General features: G+C 43.2%; 1 protein-coding gene across 5 annotated transcripts in view; it reads right to left on the bottom strand.

Moving 5' to 3' along the window:
* DIS3L (DIS3 like exosome 3'-5' exoribonuclease) overlaps nt 1–15851 on the bottom strand; it is a 34474-nt gene extending 18623 nt beyond the window's left edge. Inside the window, exons 1-4 of one of the 5 annotated variants that reach the window (XM_060152598.1) lie at nt 15629–15851; nt 13906–14059; nt 5247–5375; nt 3288–3423 (exon numbers count right to left, since the gene is read on the bottom strand). In XM_060152598.1, coding sequence (XP_060008581.1) covers nt 3288–3423; nt 5247–5375; nt 13906–14059; nt 15629–15767 — 558 coding nt within the window. In that variant the 5' untranslated portion in view covers nt 15768–15851. Of the gene's footprint in view, nt 1–3287; nt 3424–5246; nt 5376–7885; nt 7907–13905; nt 14060–15628 lie in introns of those variants that run through there. The other 4 variants (XM_060152591.1, XM_060152574.1, XM_060152583.1 and 1 more) reach the window with 4 other exon arrangements.
* Between the last annotated feature and the right edge of the window lie 1335 nt (nt 15852–17186).

The following is a 17186-nucleotide window of genomic DNA, read 5'->3' as shown; positions in this document are numbered from 1 at the left end:
GGGGGCTGGTGTGGTGAGGCTGACCCTGCTCCATCTACTTCCTGTGTCCAGAATACATGCCCTCGCATGGTGGACCCTCACTAAATAAAATCAAACTTACGTATGATTTTAACTCTACTTTAAGCCTAAATTACAGGCTGGCACATTCTCTTTTCTCAAACTAAAATGAAGTTAATTATCTTTACTGTCAACTCCAGCACTTCTCCCACTAATTTCAGGGTCTTGTTCAAACTGCTTCCTTTCTTTCTCTAGTCCTTCCAGAAGTTCTGTCTGTGCTAACATCACTGCAATTCTATGGTCACTAATCACTCATCAACACCAAATGTTTGCCACTACGAACCAGCTCTTCAAGAGGGATTTATTGTCCTCACTCTTCCCCATCTACCTTCAAGTCTCCACAGAAAATTCTGGGCTTCCTGCTCATCTGAACTTCACAGCATCTCTTTTTTTCTGCTGTCATACACCTCTGTGAAGCCCTCGGTCACACAGTTTGCTTAGGAAATGCTATACAAAATCAAACTGTACGATGCTGCCAGACTACAGAGAAAAGTAATTTTCATACAAAGTAGAAAAATATAATTTTAGTCAACTGTCCTCTGCAGGAACAAGACATGATGTATGGCAACAGAAAAAATAAGTGACACTGCCATTAATATCCAGCGCCCCTGGAATTCTCTGGCATGCCAGAACACTTTTCTATAGCAGGGCAAGAAAATTCTATTGGCAAATCTTTAGCAATACATGCACATGGGAACCCTCATAGGCTCTACAATTCAAAATCCAACTAGACTTTCTGTAAACTGACAGGGGTAATGGAGGGCCTTAGTCTAGTTTCTGAATCAAAAAACAATATCAGGGCTTCCCTGGTGGCGCAGTGGTTGAGAGTCCGCCTGCCAATGCAGGGGACACGGGTTCGTGCCCCGGCTCGGGAGGATCCCGCATGCTGCGGAGCGGCTGATCCCGTGAGCCATGGCCGCTGGGCCTGAGCGTCCGGAGCCTGTGCTCTGCAGGGGGTGAGGCCACAGCAGTGACAGGCCCGTGTACCGCAAAAAAAAAAAAAAAAAAAACAATATCAACCACTGGAACCTGACTGAGCAACTGGGCAGGCAGAAGAGACCAGTAATCTGTTTTTTGTTTTTTTGTTTTGAGATCAGTAATCTATTTAGAGATTAACAGGCATCCTACTCTCTGAAAAGGTACCTAAGAAATAGGAGAACTGTGTCCTTAAGACAGCTCAAAAAACTGTCACCGATAATGCTGCCTCTATCTGTTACATGTACACCAAGCTGGTCCAACAGCTTTCACATAAGTAGTATCACATACCACCCCTTCCTTTATCCCTACTGACCCCCACCCATGGTCACAAGTAGAGAAGAGTGAGGAACAGTGGACAAATAAGACTGGCCTTTAACACTGTGTTTTGGGAGAGGGTGTGGAGAAAAGGGAACACTCTTGCACTGCTGGTGGGAATGTAAATTGATACAGCCACTATGGAGAACAGTGTGGAGGTTCCTTAAAAACTAAGAATAGAACTACCAAACGACCCAGCAATCCCACTACTGGGCATATACCCTGAGAAAACCATAATTCAAAAAGACATATGCACCCCAATGTTCACTGCAGCACTATTTACAATAGGTAAATTGCTTCCAGGTCATGGAAGCAACCTAAGTGTCCATCAACAGATGAATGCATAAAGAAGATGTGGCACATATATACAATGGAATATTACTCAGCCATAAAAAGGAATGAAATTGAGTTATTTGTAGTGAGGTGGATGGACCTCGAGTCTGTCATACAGAGTGAAGTCAGAAAGAGAAAAACAAATACCGTATGCTAACACATATATATGGAATCTAAAAAAAAAAATGGTTCTGATGAACCTAGGGGCAGGATAGGAATAAAGATGCAGACATAGAGAATGGGCTTGAGGACACGGGGAGGGGGAAGGGTAAGCTGGGATGAAGTGAGAGAGTGGCATGGACATATATACACTACCAAATGTAAAATAGACAGCTAGTGGGAAGCAGCCACGTAGCACAGGGAGATCAGCTTGGTGCTTTGTGACCACCTAGAGGGGTGGGATAGAGAGGGTGGGAGGGAGACCCAAGAGGGAGGAGATATGGGGATATATGTATACGTATAGCTGATTCACTTTGTTATAAAGCAGAAACTAACACACCATCGTAGAGCACTTATACTCCAATAAAGATGTTAAAAAACAAAACCTATGTCTTGTGCGTATTCAGAAAGACAGTCTGGGAGGCAGCATGGTGGTTCAGAGTGCTGGAGTCAAACTGCCTGGGCTCTAACCCACTTCCAGCACTTTCTCCCTGTGACTCTGGGCAAGTTGCTTAGCTTTTCTGTGCTTTAGCTTCCTCACCAATAAAATGGGGATTATAACACCTGCCTAATAGTGTTGTTGCAAGAATTAAATGAAATAATACACTCAGAACAGTGCCTGGCATAGATCAACGTTGGGTATTATTCTTAGGTGGAACCATGTAGAATAGCCATTTTGTAAGTCAAAAACAACAGAATATTGGCAGTTTTATCAGATTCAACCTATCATCATCATCATTACTACTAGTATTATTATTATAACTATAAACATGAGTTTACTATGAACTGGAGTTTATTGGGCGGCAGTCTTGGATACTGGAGGCCTTACAGTCACAGGGAGTTTGCCCAAATTTGGCAAACTCAAGATTAATTAGTTGGAGAGTGATGAAGACATGGAACTTCTTAAAGTCTTCCTTCATTCTTTTTTTTATTTTAAATTTTAAACTATTATTTTTTTTTCAGTTTTCACGTTTTATTTTTATTTTTTACATCTTTATTGGAGTATACTTGCTTTACAATGGTGTGTTAGTTTCTGCTCTATAACAAAGTGAATCAGTTATACATATACATATGTTCCTATATCTCTTCCCTCTCGCGTCTCCCTCCCTCCCACCCTCCCTATCCCATCCCTCTAGGTGGTCACAAAGCACTGAGCTGATCTCCCTGTGCTATACGACTGCTTCCCACTAGCTATCTATTTTACGTTTGGTAGTGTATATATGTCCATGCCACTCTCTCGCTTTGTCACAGTTTACCCTTCCCCCTCCCCATATTGTCAAGTCCATTCTCTAGTAGGTCTGTGTCTTTATTCCTTTCCTTCATTCTTTATTTTCCCTTTTCTGTACTGCCAAAGCCATCTAGAGACTCACGGGCACTACTATGGAAATGAACACACACACTCATGCACACACACATACTTATATAGACACAGCAGCTGGAAATACCTTGAAGGAAATCACAAACACTCCTTCCGTTTCACTTCCATACTGCTGAATTGCCTCTTCATCTTCTGTCACCATAACGATTGGCATCCTGTCTTGGCAGTGGTGATAGTACCAAGTGGCTGCATTGTAGATGCTCCTAGAAAGCAAGAGGCACGTGAGCCCTCCCGAGGCAGACAAACCCAAGCTCTTGTTCAGAACTTCACACCTGGCTTTTAATCTTTTATCCTTTCGTTTATATAGACAGTCATTTGTTCATTCATTCAACAAATACTTCCTGAGAACCCATTATAAACATGCCCTGGGTTGGGTACGCTGGGGGATACAGAGATGAATCACAAAGTGCCTGACATCTCTTCTTCTCTAAGACATCCAACCACCACAGAAACCGCTTTCATTTCTTGATATGGCCTAGCAACCGTGAGGCTCTGCCACCTTTTAACACATTTTAATTGGGGGGACGAGCCACACAGCACCACAGGGATGGTAAGCTAAATTGTGAGAGGCTTAAAAGATGAAGAAACAAGTCTTTGGCTAAGAGAAAAACTAGGCTGCAAGTAGCTGAAGATCATAATCCAATGAAGACAAAATCCAATGTGGCACCACCAATATGAAATGTCTGAAAATCTTCCTGAAAAGAAGCTGAATTGGAAAATGGAGTCTAGGTTTGGGGACATGTATTCAAAAAAGGATCATGTGTCCAGTGAAGTGGATCAACTCAGAGAGTCAATTTCTGTAGGCATCTGTTTCCCTTTCTGCAAATTAAGATGCTATGTAAGGTTCCTTTAGTTCTAGAATTTAAAAAAAGATTCACTGAGTACTGACTGTGTGCAAGACTGTGTAGTTAGTAAGTGTGAGTACTCACATATGACCCAATCTAGGGAAAGATTTGCTTTCCCTTGCTGGTGGGAACTTGGGTTCTATTAAGGACTCAGTATATATCAGTGCTTATTTTGCTTTAGAGAATTTAAATATTTAATGGCTATACAGATAAAGAATTATAAGGAAGAAGATGATGTAAATGTTTTGTACGGATAAGCTATTTTAAAGCTTAAGGTCTCTTCTGCCTTCTACAGAAGACTGAAGCAGAGGCTATGGGTGCACCTGTACCCTAAGCCCACCTCTGACTTTAGCTGCATCTGGGTGGCACTTCCATCCCTCATCAATGGCCCACTGACTGGAGTTAACACCCCCGGGGAATGGCCCTCAGCTAAAGGGGTAAATAACTAAATGCCCTCGCCTCCACCCTTGGAGCTGACTTCTGAGGCACACTCTACATGGCTTCTACATGGCTCCCAGAGGACTGAGCCTCAGTTTCCCTCAGCAGTAATACATCCTTTACTGCTTTCCCTCCTTCTCTGGGTCACTCTCCCCACTCCTGCTTCTGGGAATTGCTTCTCACATAAACAACTCACCTCCAAAATCCTTGCTTCAGGTTCTGCTTTTAGGTGGATCTCAATTAGGACACCGTACTTCCTAAAACAGCTTTACTAGAATTAACCTACCCATTTCAGTTTAATAAGACTGGCTGGGATATTAAAGCAACCTATACCAGAAAAAGTGAGATGACTTTAGCTTAAAAGTAGGACGTGTCCCTGCCGCTCTCTCTTTCTCTCTCACATACACACACACACACACACGCGTGCGCGCACGCACGCACTCACACAGCATTAAAGCTATGTATGACTTTTGGATCACTGGAATGAATGATCCTACTAGCCTTTAGAGGTCTGGGGCAAACTTACTCTGGGCACCTATAGCTCCTTAATTACAATTTCTAAAATATATGTAGTCAAATGACATATCTAGAATATTGACACATTAAGCATTTCAGTATTAATCACGGTTCCAGAAAAATTGTTGGTTTGTTCCACCATACTATTTAGATCAACTCCCAAATAACCAATGATAAAGAAATTAAAGAAGACGAGCGTGTGAAAAGCCAGCTATTCAGGGCCATACCTGCTCTGCCACTTCTCCATGGACTCCCCTCTTTCCCGAGGGAGATAGCAGGACTGCTGGAATTCATTAGCGAAGAGAACACAATCATGACGCGCATCCTTCAGGAGATTTCGCAATTTGTTATACTGTCTGTGACACAGAGGAGAAAAGTAAATCTAATCTAGCAGGTACTCATCTCCTGCCACCTCTTGCTAAGGTTCAGAAAAGATGAGGTATTTTAGAGCGAAAGATTGATTAAAACCTGAGAAACACTTATTTACATTGGCCTTAATGTGTGCTGCGCTCTCGGGCTGCTGTTTCTCCATTTTGCCTGCTAGAATGTGCTGGAGCAGGGCCTCATTAATTAGTTTGTGGATCAGTTAAACTCCTCTACTCCCCTCTCCCTTTCTGGCTATTTATTATGTAATTATACAACCCTGCCCCACACAGCCCCTTCATCAAAGGCTCACAAAGGACAATGAGGCAAGCAGAGTTTAGTGCTTTATTTTTTTTAAATTTTTTTGCGGTACCCGGGCCTCTCACTATTATGACCTCTCCTGTTGCGGAGCACAGGCTCCGGACGCGCAGGCTCAGCGGCCATGGCTCACGGGCCCAGCCGCTCCGCGGCATGTGGGATCTTCCCGGACCGGGGCACGAACCCGTGTCCCCTGCACCGGCAGGCGGACTCTCAACCACTGTGCCACCAGGGGAGCCCTAGTGCTTTATTTTTGTAACTCACTTTGTTCTGTAAATGGTATTAGACATTAATGTTTTACTTTCTGCTGGCAGCCCTAGGAAAGAACATGTAAGTTTGGGAATTTATCTGTGAACTTTATTGATGCAGCCGCATTGTTTACATGAATGAAGGCTAGCTTCATCTATCAGACAACTAACAGAAAGTTTTAAGGTTTTTCCCCATCAGGATACTTTTTTTTTTTATGTTTTAAAATAATTATATTTAACACACAGTGTGAACAGGTAGCTCTATCAAACTAGGACATACAATTTTTCTAATCCCTTGTACAACGGAAGAGAGATGTTCAATTTTTTTTAACATCTTTAATGGAGTATAATTGCTTTTCAATGGTGTGTTAGTTTCTGCTTTATAACAAAGTGAATCAGCTATATATATATCCCCATATCTCCTCCCCCTTGTGTCTCCCTCCCACCCTCCCTATCCCACCCCTCTAGATGGTCACAAAGCACCGAGCTGATCTCCCTGTGCTATGCGGCTGCTTCCCACTAGCTATCTATTTTACATTTGGTAGTGTGTATATGTCCATGCCACTCTCTCACTTCGTCCCAGCTTACCCTTCCCCGTCCCTGTGTTCTCAAGTCCATTCTCTATGTCTGCATCTTTATTCCTGTCCTGCCCCTAGGTTTTTCAGAACCCATCAGGAGATCTTTCCAATAATCTTGGCCAAAGAAAATAAAATATGAAGTCTCATATGGGTCAGTTTCTAAGAAGGTGCTTTTCAATTGTCTAGATAATGTGAAATACATAATATTCACAATTATCTTAAAGGAAGTCAATTGTTTATTTAAAAATGGATTGATATTAAACCAGATGTTAAATTAACATATAAATTATCCAAGATAGATAACTGGCATTTAACATAATAACATTTGTGCCCTTCCATTCCCACCTCCAGCCTGCCGCCACGGATTTTTAAAAATGAGTCTTTTCATTAAAGCAAACGCAGAACTCTCTAACTTATCCCCTCTAAATAAATGCCAACTACCAGTATCTGCGTCGTCTCAACACTTCATCAGAAAACAAGAAACACTGATTTTACTTTCTTAGTAATTCTAATTTTGAGCCACCTTAAAAAGAATCATCAAGTAACTACAACTTACAAAATGTCCTAATAAACAAAGGGATTCAGTTTCATTTCTGTGAATGGCAGCTTTCCTTAACAGAATTCCACTTGTGTAAATAAAAGCTGCCTCCCCACCCGCAGAAGCGCCTAGAACACGTTAAGTTTGTAATTTTCCCACTTTCACAAAGATACACTTAAAATCATTTTTCAAAACCTCTTAGAATATGCATACAAGAGTCTCCATCACCGTGCTAACAGGGTCGTCCCTGCAGGAGGGAAAGGCAAGGACTTTCACTTTCTGCTTTACGCATTTCTGTCATGCATGAATTTTTTTAAATGAGCACTTTTTTGGTTAAGCAATAAAAGATTCTAGAAGAAGCTTTTATAAACATCTGAAATTTATTGTTTCAGAGAGAACACTGAAAAAATATTGACTATTTTTCCTGATCTTTTCCACTTTTTGCTCCCTTTATCCACACCCCTAATAAAGCACCTGAACCCAGGGCAGGTATTTGTTTACAAACTTCCTCCTCTGTGCTCCACTGAGTGCCTTCAGGGGACACACCTAGACATTCCCGATGCTGCCCTTCGTCTGCGTGGTCCTGCTCATGGTGAATGCAACTCAACCATCCATCCCTCAAAAAAAGTCAAAACTAGAACTACCGTATGATCCAGCAATCCACTTCTGGGTATAGACCCCGAAGAACTGAAAGGAGGGTCTCAAAGAGATATTTGTACACCCATGTTCAGAGCAACATTATTCATATTAGCTAAAAGGTGGAAGCAGTCCAAGTGTCTGTCGGGCGATGGATGGATAAACAAAATGTGGTATATACATACCGTGGAATATTATTCAGTCTTAAAAGGGAGGTTCTGACATATCCTCAACACGGATGAACATTGAAGACATTATGCTGAGTGAAATAAGCTAGTCAGTCGCAGAAGAACAAGTATTGTATGAGTCCACTCATAGGAGTTTCTTTGAGTAGCTAAATACCTGGAGATAGAAAGTAGGACAGTGGTTGCCAGGGGTCTGGGGGAGGGGGAAATGGGGAATGAGTGTTTAATGGGTGTAGAGTTTCAGTTTGGGAAGATGAAAAAAGTTCTGGAGATGGGTTGCACAACAGTGTCAATGTACACAATGCCATCAAATTGTACACTTAGATATGGTTAACATGGTACATTTTATGTTATATATATTTTACCACAATTAAAAAAATAGCTATACTAATTGTCATAACAAAATAAAACAAACAAAAAATAGAACCACCCATTTCAGCGGGATGAGTGCCATGAAAGGAAAAGTGCAAGGTGTGACAGGAACATGGGAGGGATAAGGGAGGCACCCAGGAGGAGGCAACGGACCTGAAGGATGGGTAAGAGTTAGGTAGACAAAGGGCCCAAAGGAGGAGAGAGAGGGGACAGAAAGCTCAAGAAAGCAGACAGTAGGCTTCCTCCTTGTATCTCTAGTACTTAACCCATGGCAGTCGCTCAATAACTATTTTCCAAATGAATCCATGAACTCACAACCCTTTGTGACAACAGTGATCCAAATACGAGATAAAAATGTCCTGGGACAAACTGATATTTTCAGAGCCCGGTTACTCTTTTGCTAGGCCTCACATACATCACTGCATTGGTCAGCACACCCGTACTTTAAACCTGGGGCTTCTCGAATCCTGTCCTCTCCGAATACTGATGCTCCACAAGCCAGACCCGGGCGCTTTACCACCACATGAAAGTAATGACAATCCTTGCCAATGTTTAGAAAAATATATCACCTAACAAAAAGAATTTTCTCAGTTTTCAGTTTCACTCCCATGTATTTTCCTTAGACTTTTAGTGTGTGCTTCCATTTGTCAGCTACCTATCAGCCAGATAAAACAAATGAACAAATGGCACAAGAATATTAATGGGGAAAGCAGGAAACAAACAGTGAATCACTCTGAGTGTGACAGTCGGGTTGTCTTGTAGGCAGTGGGCTTACGGCTATAATTTAATAGGGCATCCATACAACACAGTCGTAGTTTTTGCTAGTTAGGGTTGGTGGTGCATATGATGGAATTAGATATATGAGTATTCTGCATGGAGCCAGCAAAGAACATCGTGGTGCCTTGAACAAGTCTGGCCTGAATGACAGGACAACAGTTCCAGATAGTCAAGTACAATAAAATTATCTGAGGTTTAAAAAATTCCAGGCTTACAGAAAAACCCTAGTTTCCCTGGTCTGGCTAAAGTGTTTTTGAAATCTCCATTATCTAAACATTTCAGACAACTTCTTAGGGGGACAGCAAAACTTACCTTCTCTAGACTGATCTTTTTTTTTTTTTTTACTATTTTTATTCAATGGTGATCTTACCTTCAGATGCAACATCCCTTCCCCCTGCTGACTACAGTCTCTGGGGATTAGAAGTGGGTGTCCCACAACCAGTGGCGAGAGGTACAAGGAAGTGAGTCCTGTACTCAATGTTGCATTTCTTCAGTTTTTGCAGAACCCAGGTAGGGTCTCCTAGACTTAAATTCAGAGGTCCTTGAGTTTTCTCCAAGAATTTCAGAAGTTTCTATTTCCATTTATATTAGGTGATATTCTTAAAACATTTTTAATGGAGTATATTTTGGACCAGGCTTCAGGCTGCAATGCCATTTGGTGTCAGTGTCTGCCCTCTTGGAAGCCTCAAGACACCTCAAACTCATGACCTCCCACCCCCCACCTTCTCCAGTGTTCCCCCTCTGTATCCAGTTACATAAGCCAGAAACCTTAGTGTCATCCTTGACACCACCTTCTCCTTTATCTCACTTATCTAAATCCATTACTAAGTCCTATAGATTAAAAAACAAAAAACAAAAAAAACAGTGGGGATTCCCTGGTGGTCCAGTGGGTAAGACTCTGCACTCCCAATGCGGGGGGCCTGGGTTCGATCCCTGGTCAGGGAACTAGATCCCACATGCATGTCCCAACTAAGAGTTCGCAGCCACAACTAAGACCCCAAGCAGCCAATATAAATAAATAAATAAAAATTAAAAAAAAAACAGCTTTATTGAGATATGATTCATACCAAAAAATTCACCCTTTTAAGATGCAGAATTCAATGGTTTTTAGTGTAGTCACAGCATTATGCAACCATCACTACTATCTAACTCTTTTGTCAGCCCCCAAAAGAAACTTATACCCATTAAGCAGTCACTCCCCATTCCCTCTGACCCTTAGCCCCTGACAACCACTAACCTACTTTCTGTCTCTTGGATTTACCTATTCTGGGCATTTCATATACACAGAATCATACAATATATGATTTTTGTGTGTGTGTGGGCGGGGGGCTGGATTATTTCACTTAGCATAATAATTTCAAGGTTCATCCATGTTGTAGCATGTATCAGTACTTCATTCCTTTTCATGGCTGAATAATATTTCATTGTATGGTTAAAGCACATTTTGTGTAACCATTATCAGTTGATGGACATTTGGGTTGTTTCCATTTTTGGCTATTATGAATAGAGCTGTTATGAACAAACATTCACACACAAGTTTTTGTGTGGACATATTTTCAACTCGCTTTGCTATATACTTAGGAAGTTCTGTGGATCTTATCTACTAAACAGCTTTTAGAAATGTCTATTTCTCTCTCCATCTCTAAGCTACCGACATCTCTCATGTGAACTAAAGCCTCCTCTTCTTTTCTCCAAGCCTCTTCTCCACTAGCCTAGTAATCCTTTAAAAACAGGAATCTGATCATGTTATCCCCCCTACTTAAAACGCTTCACCACATCCCTGAGGCCCATGGGGGCCTACCTTAGTCCAATCCAGGGCTCTCTCCTCCCTCATTCTCCACGTTCTCTCTCCCCATGGCCTCGCACAGCAGTTTCCTCGCCTGGAAAGCTTTTCTCCTTTCTTTGCCTGGTTTCCTCACACTCATCCCTTAGAGCTCAGCACACGCACCTCACTCAGGAAAGCCTTTCCTCCCTGCCTAGTCTGGGCTCTCCTGAGCCCAGCACCCCTCCCTCAGCGCGCCTGTCACAGCTCACTTCTCCATCTGTTTCTCTGGTTATCGATTACTGCCGGTCTCCCCCTCAAGAGCGTGTCTGCCTTTGCTCGCCACTGTATGCTCAGTGCTAGCACAGTTTCTGGCACATAGAGCCTCTCAATAAATATTTGTAGATACACAGATGAACACCTGAACACATGATTGAAGGCAGTGGACAGGTCACCCTTACAGGGAGATCACACGGGCCCTCGGTAAGTAAGCACTTGAGGATTGTTAGATAGCAGAATGTGTGATTATCCTGATCAAAAACTTGACATTTTTCATACAGTTTTGTACAATATACTTATGAGGACATTTTTCTGCATTGATATTATTGAAATCAAACTACAAAATCATATTAAATATAGAGCTTATGCCTGTAGCCATAGAGGCTGTGTCTTTCTAGTATTAAACCCAACTCTGGTGATTTCATGTCAGTAAAATAATGTCACTGGTCACATTAAATTAATATTCATTTGTAGCCTTGTTTAGTTTGAAGGTCTGATTTGGGTTTAGGGTTGCATTAAGTACTTAGGTATGAGGATTTATGTCTAGATTTATGTTGAAACATATTTAAGTAACAATACAATAAATTAATTTAAATTAACACTGGGTATCCATGAGAATTTTTTTCTTTTAGAAACAAAGTCTACTACATTACTCATGTTGAGTAACACTGATGTAGGATGGGGATCACGTTGACCTCTTAGGTCCTCTCCAACTATAATATTTTGATTCCAGTCTTATGTTATATACTAAGAAACTGAGATTCAAGCTATACAGAAGGCATTCAGGAGGGGGTCAAAAGGAGAAAGCAAGGCATCCTTCTACCAGACACTAGACCAGACTAGGTATTTTCACCTGACAAACCTTTCCTAAGCAATAATATTCCTAAAAGCATATAAAATAGAATGAATTATTTACCAGCATCTCAAAAATCTCAGAGGAAGAACTGAAAAACAAAATGTTTTCCAATATTAAATGAAGCAAAGCACCAGAGAGGCTCTGCTAGGCCACCTTTGGTTAAATACAAAAACTCAGATGACTTATGCTTAACACTTATGAAGGCCAAATTAATCAAGCAAATCTCCTGGATCTTACATATTGAATGGCTCTCATCAACTTTAAAGTTAGCTTTGAATATATGACACTTTCCAGGGCTTAGGTAATTGTGGTCCTTTAGCTGTTTCAACCTGAATACACCTGCTGGTCGCTTAACTGGTAAAGAAAGCACAAAGTCCCCAACTTGCTGATTCCTTTTCCTGCCTCTTGTTCCTCTTCATCAATCATGTTCATTTCCCTGCATTAAGACCAGTCTCAAACCTATTTCCTTCGGAGGGCTTTTTAAATCCCCACACCCCATGTTTACTTCTGCACTTTACATAGTCCCCATTAAATTATTTACATGTGTCCAAGGTATGTCATAATTACCCTCTTGCTTCTTGCATTTAATCCCAACAAGACAACAAGTTTGTTGAGAGAGGGAACAAGACTTCTTTTTGTACTCCAGAAGGCCTGGAACTAGGAACTCGAAAAGTGCTCACCAATGGCAAAACCAGAGTATTATCCTGTGGGCCTGTTCCATAACTCCTCAGCTTTTGTTTTCACGTTTAGTGCATTCAGAGACACGGTAAAGCAATGGAAAACCAATCGTTTTTCATCAAGTTAACTACTTTTGAAATGTTCAGGAAAAAAGACATTTAAATTCCAATTCTTTGCTTTTGAATGTCCCCAGGAATTGATTTTTAAAACAATCCTTAATATTAAAAACATTTTAGAAAACAGAAGTTGAAAAGGCTTAGCAACCCACATGATAACAACAAATTGATTTTAGTAGCAGAAATTGAAATACGACACCTGGAACAGCATTTAAACCTGGATGTGTATAAACATATATATCTTTGTGTCTGAACAAAATCAACTTCAAGCTCATATAAAAATATTCTATCTGAAAAACCTGCACACAACCTAGTTAATGCATATTTTTTTGAACTGAGCATATAATAAGAACAACTTATCATTTTCATATACAAATAAACACACTTCATCTTTTACTACCAAGGTCTGAAGAAACCACAACATTTGAAAAAGAATAAACACATAATTTCTGCTTAACTTGTGGTGTTAAGAGCTTGGGTATATAATTCTAATATGCTGTTTCCATACAGTCTTCAAGTTCAAATCACAGATCTTTTCCCAATGTAAAGGAAGCAAAACCATTTATAGAGTATTTGTTTAAAAGGTGAACAACTGTTCTTCATTTAGGTACAAGGCAAGCATTTTAGACTGATTTCAATCAGAAATTCTTTGTTTCGCAAATACAATTCCTATGGTTGGTGGTTATCCTAGTAATCTAAAAATAAAACAAGTTAGTTCTGGTTTCATTGAATAAATCACCACAAGTACAACTTGCCTCCACAATAAAGGAGCCTCAAATTTTAAAATACTTTCTTTTTCCTAAGGGGAAAAAAATGTAAGTTTCTGAAACAATATATCTATAAATAAGAAGATTAAATAACATGCAGTCTTCAACATGATATAGGCAATAGCTCTGCTACTATAAAAATGCAAACCAAAAGCCAAGAATCTTAAATACCCACATCGTGGGGACACTGCAGTTTATTGATCTGCAGTCAGACCTTTTGGCCAGGTGTTGAAGCAGAAATATAAAATAATGTTACTGCATTCCTCACTGGCAAAAAGAATGCCAAATTAGTTCAAAAAGTCTTTTCTGACGAAAATAATGAATTCCTCCCCTTTCTTTCCAACAGGGAACCTCTTCTAAAGGGGGAAAAAAAAATCCGCACCATAAAAAAATAAATAATGCAAAACAGATACCTCCGGCCTCTTTGATGCTGCACAGCTTGACAAGCCGTTTGCATGAAAATAATTCCGTTCAATTCAGGAAACTCAAGGATCTCGAGGTAATCTTGAACGACTTTCCAATCTGGGATCATGTAATGAGTCACGTCACTAGACAAGAGTTTCCCATCTGAAGCATAATTCAAAACAGAAGAGATTAGACAACGTTTGCAAACTTAGTTTATTATGATTTCAATGTCACGGTGCCCCAGTGTGCAGAACAACTTCCAATCTTAACTACATTGTGTAGTTTTTGTTTTGTTTTGTTTTTTTGCGGTACGCGGGCCTCTCACTGTTGTGGCCTCTCCCGTTGCGGAGCACAGGCTCCGGACGCACAGGCTCAGCGGCCATGGCTCACGGGCCATGGCTCCGTGGCATTTGGGATCTTCCCGGACCGGGGCACGAGCCCATGTCCTCTGCATCGGCAGGCGGACTCTCAACCACTGCGCCACCAGGGAAGCCCCACTGTGTAGTTTTTAAAAGACAAATCTACTTTGGTAGAGGCCCAACGTTCAGGTAAACTCAGCACCTTCATTTTTCTGAAGTTGTGATAATAAAAGCTCAACGTGGTTTATGGTGTTGCCAGTAATGTAAAAGATGACGGATTAAAAAAAAACACACAAAAACAACCAAATCTTCAGCACAACTTAACTATATATTGTTAACCCACTGACCTACACTCACATTCCAATGGGGCTCCCCAAATACATGTTAACCACTTGTTTATGCCCAGCCATTTCAAGTCGGTTGTCTCAAGCTTGTGAACGTGTTCAAAAGTCTCCAAGGGCCAAAAAGACTGAATTGACTAGAAAAGATGCTCAGTGCAAGCAGGGGCGGTGGTGGCATTTCCACCTAGCCCGCGTCTCGGAGCTGGTTAGTCAAGCTGTAATTGAAATGTTCACCTTAACCGTAAGCTGAGGATCCCAAATATTCGCTGAAAAGGACCACCACGCTCCTCTCCCACCATAGGGAAGAGAACCAGTAACCATCGTTAAGTCGGCCACCCCAGCAGCCCAGAAATCAAGTGGAGGAAGGTGTAGTGGGCAGCCGACCCAAATCCAATTTCCCCATGACCTTCCTGTACAACGAGGGCCCAGATGATCCACAAATCCTACAGTCAAGAGGGTTCTCCACTGGATGTCTGAGGCCTAGGTGCTGGCAGGGAGCAAAGCAAAGAAATGTACAACGAGGAGCGGCAGAGCGTCAGCTCCGCGTGCCCGGCTCGCACTGCAGGGCCCACAGCTCGGGTCCACCGGATTTCACTGCGGCGAGCCTGGGGGCAGGACGCTCCAGCGCCCACAGGCCCCTCGGAAAGCCCCAAACCGCGCCCTCTGCGCTGCGGGGGCGCCCGCCTCTCGGCCCTTCCGTTTAACCGGGCAGAGCAGTCGGGAGTCGCTGTGGAGCGACAGCGGAGCCGTGGTGCGGCTCGGAAGCCGCCGGCCCCTCGCGCCCGACCTGCAGCCGGGCCGGAGGTGATGCCTGGAGGCCGGCGGAGGCCCGGGGGCCTCGGACTCGTCAACACCACGGCCTCGCGTTCCGCCTCTGGGACGCGCCCTTCCGCCTCACGGCCGACGCTTTACCCCAGCGCCGCCGCCCTGACGCCCGCCCGGTCTCGGCCCCCCGCGATCCCGCCCGGGCCGCCCCGCTCCCGCCGGTCCTCGTCTGCCCACCCTCCCCAGCCTCCACCCCCTGCCCTGACCGTTGCGGCAGATGGCGGGCTGCGGGCAGAGCGGGCTGTTGCAGGGCACGCTGGGCCGCAGGTAGTGCTCCCTCACGATCCGCAGCGTCCGGCCCTGGAAGGTCCTCAGGAGCAGCACCTTCTCCCGCTTCTGCAGCATGCTGGCGGCGCTCCCCGGGCAGAGCTCCGGGCCCCGCGAGGCCGCCCGGAGCAAGCGGCTGGGAAGCGGCGGGCGCAGCGCGGCGCGGGCGGAGGCGAGGCCGAGGCTTCGGGCCCGCCCCCTCGGCCTGGTTTCCGCGGAGCTCCCGGCCGGTGGGACCTCCTGGCGGCGGCCTAAGCGCTCCGGGCTCCGCACCGAAACCGCCGTAACGGCCCGCGTCCTGGGGTTGCGAGCAGCAGGAGGCCGGCGGTCTGGGCGCCGCAGCTGGGCCCACAGTCTCCCCCCAACCCCGCCTCAGTTTCTCCCCTCCCTACAATTGCCTGGGGGTGGAATTGCCTGGGAGGGGTGGAAACCACGCAAAAGACTTAAGGGAGACAACCATAATACAGGTCTTCCTCCGCTTAACGATGGGGTTACGTCCTGATAAACCCATCTAGGTTGAAAATTTATTTAACACAGCTAACCTACCCAACATCACAGCTTAACCCAGCCTACCTTAAACCTGCTCAGAACACTTACATTGGTCTACAGTTGGGCAGAATCATCTAACACAAAGCCTATTTTATGACAGTGTTGAGTATCTCAAGTAATTTATTGAACACTGCTGAAAGTGAAAAACAGAATGGTTGCAAGCATATCGGTTGTTCACCCTGTGCTGTCTGGGAGCTGGGACTTGCCCGCCTGCTTAGCGTCACGCAAGAGTAACGCTAGACCGGAAAAGATAAAAATTCCAGGTGGGTATCACTTTCACACCGTGGCAAAGTCCAAAAATTGTAAGTGGAACCATGGGAAGTCGGAACCGTCTGTACATGGAAGCTAGTTTAAAGTCTTGCGAAGATTTGCTGCAGCTCTGAAGGATTATTGTACTTTGTTTCTACCCTCAGGTTCATGTGGGAATGGGGCTGCCTTATTAATATGGATAATTATTAGTGTTTTGTATTAATATAGACAATTATTAGTACGTTCTGTTTGTTGCTCTTGCTATCACTGAAAGAGCTAAAAGAGCCAGCAAATAAGCCAGCACCCCTGCCAGCCCAACATTTTTTCCCCTTTAAAAAGCTGTATTTATTTTTAATTTCTTGTATTTTTAATCCATATAAAAATTCAAACAGTGCAGATAAAATGGAAACTAATCTCTTCCTCTGAGGTAAACATTATCTATTCAACCTCAACATGATGGCGTTTGCAGCCTCTGGCAAAGGAATTTTCCTTTAAATTTGATAGAGACTAACACACAGTCTTCTTCTGAGATCATACTCTTGGCTGGATGGAAGCCACTGTTCCGCCAAGCTCTCAACAAAGACTTTTGAACTGCATCAGGAGCTTTACAAAGAAGTGTCACATTTAATTTCCACAACAAGTCAGTGGAGTCAGGCACTATTATCCCCATTTTACAGACGATGAAACAGGATTACAGAG

This window comes from Lagenorhynchus albirostris, chromosome 1 (assembly GCF_949774975.1).
Source record: "Lagenorhynchus albirostris chromosome 1, mLagAlb1.1, whole genome shotgun sequence".
Classification (NCBI taxonomy): domain Eukaryota; kingdom Metazoa; phylum Chordata; class Mammalia; order Artiodactyla; family Delphinidae; genus Lagenorhynchus; species Lagenorhynchus albirostris.
Note: the sequence above shows the minus strand (reverse complement) of the source record. Positions and strands in the feature narration are given on the sequence as shown.